This window comes from Folsomia candida, unplaced genomic scaffold (assembly GCF_002217175.1).
Source record: "Folsomia candida strain VU population unplaced genomic scaffold, ASM221717v1 Fcan01_Sc004, whole genome shotgun sequence".
Taxonomy (NCBI): domain Eukaryota; kingdom Metazoa; phylum Arthropoda; class Collembola; order Entomobryomorpha; family Isotomidae; genus Folsomia; species Folsomia candida.
Window position 1 is genome coordinate 9894832 of NW_019091196.1, and position 6054 is coordinate 9900885.

The window sequence follows — 6054 nt, forward strand, 5'->3', positions numbered from 1 at the left end:
AATATGTACAAAATGTCAGTGGAATTATTATATATTTGTTAAGCAGGGTGTAAATATACGGTTTACTATTTTTGCGACATAGGTGCGCAAAATGATGGAATTTGGGACTGCACTACTGGGTGAGATATTTTTTCACATTTTATGTCCGTATTTTCCATAATTTTGTGTACAAAAAAATGAGTGAATGACATTTTGTGTAATGTTATTTCATCCATACTAGTGCCAGGTTTTAAGAAACAAACATTTAATCAATCATCCTAGAAAAGCTATACGTATTTAATAGTTATAAATAATTTTGCAACGTTTTCAAGTGCACGTGGTTAAAATAGCCTAAAATAAACTACATTTTCATGTGAATCCTATTTTTGCATGAATTCAGTAGTATTTATTAAGACGCTTTAAACTCTGGGCTGAAAATTGCAATTATTCACAAGTGTTGTTACCAAATAGAGTAAGGATAATCGTAGTTTTTTAATTAACTTAAAACTTACTCATTTAGACAAATGCTTACGTATGTATTCTGAGTCGTTGTCGTATCAAGACTTACTATTTGTTTTGAGATTCTTCAGATGTTAAACGTAATGCGACCTTTGTGAAATGATAAGTGAGCTCTGCTACTATAAATATTATATAATGGAATTATCTCCTGTTGCGAACCTTGGGGAAGGTTTGTTGAGACACAATTTGTGAAATTTGTTTGAACCACTGATTTTCCATCGGACTCCGTTATTGTCTTCATATTCGTATCCTTTGAACCTTTCACTCCATTTAGGGTGTTGTTGAAACGGCTTTCTGTTGTTGGAATCACCAGTGTCATAAATTTACTCCAGCTATTATTGTAATATATTCTAGGAATGATTTTTTTAATTACTTGTTATGTGCACATGAATTGCATTTCCCATTTGAATTAGCATGTGCAAGTCGTGGACAATTCTGCGTCGAGCACATCACCTGGAAGACGGTCCCATTGAATTTCCATCTAATTCCGTCTTTGTCTTCATATACAAATCCTGCTTGCTTCCCACGTGGGTGTGCCTTGTTCGGTTTCCTGTTTTTTGTATAAAAAGTCGTTATAAAGTGTTTACATCATATTAGTGTGTTAAATTTTAGGTTGTGAACTGTTTAATGTTACCTTCCATGGGCACATGAATTGCATTGGTCCCTACTTGCAAGTCTTGGACAATCTTTTGTGGAACACACTCTGTCCCAGCTTGTCATTCCACTTCTTGTTCCTCGTGATTTATACCTAACTCCATCAGGAGTTTCGTGGATGTATCAACGTGTAGCGTTCCGCGGTCTAGCCATTCCATCGGTGACAGGATGAGTGTTGTGAGTAGAATCCTCCGTCAATTTAGCGCGCTTTGTTGCTTGCGTTAATCCAGACTCGTTCGTGCTTGACTGTGTTCTAAGAGTTAAGATACGATTAAAATAAATTGAAACATTATTTTTGCACCTCACTTACACTCTGTATCCACTGTCTAAATAATATTCTCCGGGTGGCAGGATTGTGTTGATTGCATCCTTAATCTGTTTCTCCAAACTCGTCTTTCTGGAACCGATTAAAACAAATCTTAATTAATTAAATCTTTGGTTAATCTCCAAAACCGTTTTTCTGGAAACAAGAAATTCTGTTGCTTCACCTTCTTCCAATTCTTGTTCAACTTGTCTAAGAGATGCTTTGGTAGTGCGTATCCAATGCCGCCTGTGTAGAAGAAGTAAAATTTTTGCAGTTCTATCTTTTGCTTGTTCTTCTGGCTTTGCTGACAACATTGCACGTCCATTAACCTCACTTTTCAGTAGATCCATAGCTATACAAGGGCGTCGTGTAGGAACTTCTAACGGATCAATTAGGTTCAGCTGTGCCGAATCCCCCCTAAGTAACTCTTGCATGTAGGCTAGACCAAGGTGCATAAACATTTTTGTTGTCCGTGGTTTCTCCTAAGGGGGTGGTGCAAGGATGATTTTTTTTCCAAAAAAATCGAAAAATCAAAAGTTGGGGAATTGCATACAATTTTCCCATGAATTTGGTTATCAACCAAATATTAGAAATGAAATAAATGCGTCTTATCCTGGTCTTCATCTCTGTAGATGAGGAATAAAGTTAGAAGATCCATAAAATCGGTCAAGTGGTTGACCAGTGGGGGTCACATGCGTCGGATGAGGTCGTTGGGGCAGAATACTATAATTTCTAATATTTGGTTGACAACCAAATTCATGGGAAAATTGCATGCAATTCCCCAACTTTTGATTTTTCGATTTTTTTGGGAAAAAAATCATCCTTGCACCACCCACGGACAAAAAAAAATGTTTACGCACCCTGAGGCTAGACAAAAGTCTCCACATGAGAAACCATCCAGTTGTCGGGGAACGTCAACCGATCCACCACGGTTCCAGGAATCAACTGCGATATCGTATCTACTCCTGAACATCATCATTAGTTGGTCATTAGTTGATAATTATTATCATCTAAATCTAGTTGAAATGATGTCGCCCATTCTGATATCAATGTAACTAGAAAAACATTAGTAGTCTTAAACTGAGGAAATTCTTAGTCATTATTCAGGACTATTTATTAGGAAAGTGTGTGTTTGCATGTACAAAACTGCATACTGAAACCAAATAAAGACACAAAATTATGCAAATTTTGTTACCTTATCATAACGCAATGCTACCAGGGACAACTTACGAAATATATTAATGCATTTATGCTTAAGAATTCCAGCACAATCGACAGTAAAATCCGGAATGATCTTTTATTAAAAAAGCATGTAGATAAATTCAATATAAAGCGATTAAGAAGTCAATACTGCTAGCAACGTGGGATAGTTGATATAGTTCATAACAAGAATTGAGCATAATTGAGAAACTTGTCAAGAAAAAGATGAGAAAAAATCAATCCAAAATTTATATAACAACATGATTTAAGAAGTATTCATGCTTGTAGATAATAGTAATTTTTTTTCTGTGCGAAAATAATACCGTTTCAGACTGACTAGCATTTGATGCAACTCTTGTCGATTTGCACTTGTCCTACAGGGTAGTAGATCATCATCAATAAAGCAAATATTTGTAGTTGTAGGATTGTTGTTTCAGAGACGAAATTTAAAGGGAATAATAAAGCTCCATCTTGATATCTTGATTTATTCGTGTTCTTGTGGTTGTGGGGAAAGGCAATCTTTTTACTCCTAATCAGAATTAGTATTACGTCGGCGTCCACCTTAGTGTCCACCTCCGTGTCCCCAACCGGCGTGGATGGGATGAAGCCACTTTTGGTACTCTTGTTTCTGTGGGTGGGTGTGTCTGGAGAGAGGATTTAAAAAAGAGATTATTTTACATATGCATCATTTCATTTCAATTTTCTTTTCCTTACTTTTGGAATTCCTGAACGTGAAACTTGTTCTTGTGAGATTCAGACACGGAGTGGGTGTGTTTCTCTCCCTTGTGGTAGATTGGTTGAAAACTAAATTATTAATAAATGAATTTTGAGTTTAGTGTAATTAAAGTTAAGCCATGTAAGCCATTTAGATAGGGGTCTAACACGTTTGGAAATTTTATTGTAAATTGTAATTTTTGTTCAAACGAAAACAGAAATGTCAAGGTTCTAAACATGTGTGATGCAATAAAATACAAATATACATTCACGTGTTAATTTGATAAAGATAAATAAATAAAACTAAAATTCGACGCAGTTAAATTATAATTAAGTTGATTTTAGGATGTGTTTATTAATTTGTGTCCATCTTCAATGTAGCTCCTCTAATCTTCATCGGATGTGTTGCCACATTCCTCCTCCGCTTCTTCCCACGCTCCAGACCGGATTGTATTTCTCAGGTCCTCCAACATCGCAACAATCTGACTCTTTACCAGTCCGGCTCTTCTCTCTTTCCACAAATCTTGAAACTATCAAAAACATATGCATACCATGGTTTTTCATATTAACTTTATTGATTTCACAAAGGTATACCTGTTGCTGTTGCTTCCAAAAATCCATTTGAGACATTTTGTATAGTGTAGGATTTGGGAGATGCTCTAGATTGTCCAGTATGGCACTAACAATTACGTTTTTATCTTTCGGGGTTAAAATGTTCTCGGATGGACGAGTAAATGTAGAAATGCAGCCACCCATCATAAATCTTGCGAAAAACTTATATTGATACTTTTTTGGACCAGGAGCCTTACACAATTCTACGGTGTTTTTAGTGTCAGGTGTCCATTTGGCGAACTTCAGAAATCTAAGAATAAGTAAGAATGTTTATTACTAATGTTAGATTTTAAAAAAATTCCCTAATTTAAATCTAAAATCGGGTCACCCGACTGTGCCCGCAATGTTTTCTGGACAATTTTATTACCTGTCGGTGCATTGTTCAATTGACACGTGTTGCTTTGCGGCTTCCTCACGATCTTCAAGAGTAGTCAACAAACACACAACACCTGCAGCAACTCCGTTGAGGTTTATCCACCGCATAACATATATCTTGGCATCCGTATCATCTTCACTGATCTCATCCTCTTCTTCTTCTGCATCTCTCCATGCGCCATCCGCGATGGTATCATCAACATCCTTCAGAATAGCTTCAAGGACAATTTTGCTCCTTCTTGGTGTAGTTTTAAGGGTTGCCTGGAACTATATAGAAGCATACAAATTTCAGCTATATCGTCTAGTTTAATTTTTTTTTTAATTTAGATTCAAAATGTCTTACCACATCATCGTTTTTCCAAAACTCCATCTTCGACATCTTGTATAATGTGGTTTGGGGAAGTTTCTGCAAATTTGATCGAATTGCCTCGTTTACGATATTCTTGTCTTCTTTTGTTAACATGTTCCTTCTTGGACGAACTATGGTGGAAATGTCCCCTCCTAATTGACTTCTGGTGTAGAATTTGTATTGGTACTTCTTGTCATTAGGAGCCAAACACAGAGGAAGAGCATTTTCTGTATCCGGTGTCCACTTGGCTCGTTTCAGATATCTGCGCAACTGCAACTCTGGTAATATGTGCATAATTCATAATAATAAGTAACTCATACCTATCTGTACACCCCTCTGCATCCACATGCTTTTTGGCAGCCTTTCCTGTGTCTTCCAGATGCGTAAACAGGCATATAATTCCTGCAGGATCATTGTTAGGGGTTGACCAAGGAAGTGCGTAAATCATTGCTTCGTTTCCTGGGTATAACCCAACTCCTCTGTTGAAAGTATTACTTACATTATAACGACAATTCCAAGTAATAAATATGTATCTCAATTTGTTTACCTTTCTCTAAGGTGATTCATGCACATACTGCAATCGACGACAACGTTATTGCAGTGATCTACACAACATAACTGTGCGTAATTAGTCCTACTTCCGCTATGTCTGCATCTCCATCGAATACCATCCTCGTCGGTGTACTCAAATCCATGTTGTTGATTTCTGGGGTGCGACCTTTGTTTGTAGCTTGACCTCCGATGATTCCTAATTTTGTTAGGTTAAGGTTAAATTTGTCTCCTACCAAAATTGCAACCTATTCTGTTTATTAGACATTACCATCCAGAGTGACACGACTTGCACAAATCACCTTGTGCGAATCTTGGACAAGGTTTGTTGGAACACAATTTGTGAAATTTGTTTGACCCACTGATTCTCCATCTGATTCCGTTGTTGTCTTCATACTCGTATCCTTTGAACCTTTGGACCCCCTTATTAGGATGTTGTAGAAACGGCTTTCTGTTTTTGGAATCACCGGTGTCATAGATTTAGTCTAGCTATTAGTACAACATACTCACACATAAGAATGCTTGCTTTGTTTAAAATTACTTGCTATGTGCACATGAATTGCATTTCCCATTTGCATAAGCATGTGCGAGTCGTGGACAATTCTGCGTGGAACACATCGCCTGGAAGACGGTCCCATTGAATTTCCATCTAACTCCATCGTCGTCTTCGTATACAAATCCTCTTTGTTTCCCACGTGGGTGTACTTTGTTCGGCTGTCTGTTTTTTGTGTAAAAATTCTTCGTAAAGTTTTAACATCATTTAATGTGTTCAACTTTAGGTGAACGGTTTCATATTACC

The 6054-nt window shown here is 37.0% G+C and overlaps 1 protein-coding gene and 1 long non-coding RNA gene across 10 annotated transcripts; both read right to left on the reverse strand.

The window, feature by feature from the left end:
- Positions 1-227: 227 nt before the first annotated feature.
- On the reverse strand, positions 228-2503 carry LOC110849395. 9 transcript variants are annotated; one of them, XR_004834816.1, is made up of 7 exons: positions 2342-2501; positions 1786-1873; positions 1641-1702; positions 1463-1549; positions 1133-1405; positions 872-1048; positions 228-792 (listed from the first exon to the last, which is right to left on the reverse strand). It is a non-coding gene; the product is annotated as an uncharacterized LOC110849395 (long non-coding RNA). The 9 variants fall into 9 exon arrangements; XR_004834814.1 differs by having other exon boundaries at positions 1791-1873; positions 2342-2500; XR_004834817.1 differs by lacking the exon at positions 2342-2501 and having other exon boundaries at positions 228-410; positions 492-588; positions 658-792; positions 1641-2205.
- Positions 2504-2746: 243 nt separating this feature from the next.
- LOC118435395 lies at positions 2747-5120 on the reverse strand. The gene is made up of 6 exons (XM_035851406.1): positions 5027-5120; positions 4701-4984; positions 4350-4624; positions 3965-4232; positions 3371-3900; positions 2747-3300 (listed from the first exon to the last, which is right to left on the reverse strand). The coding sequence occupies exons 1-5, from the start codon at positions 5118-5120 to the stop codon at positions 3757-3759; spliced, it is 1065 nt and encodes a 354-aa protein (XP_035707299.1). The 3' UTR covers positions 2747-3300; positions 3371-3756.
- Between the last annotated feature and the right edge of the window lie 934 nt (positions 5121-6054).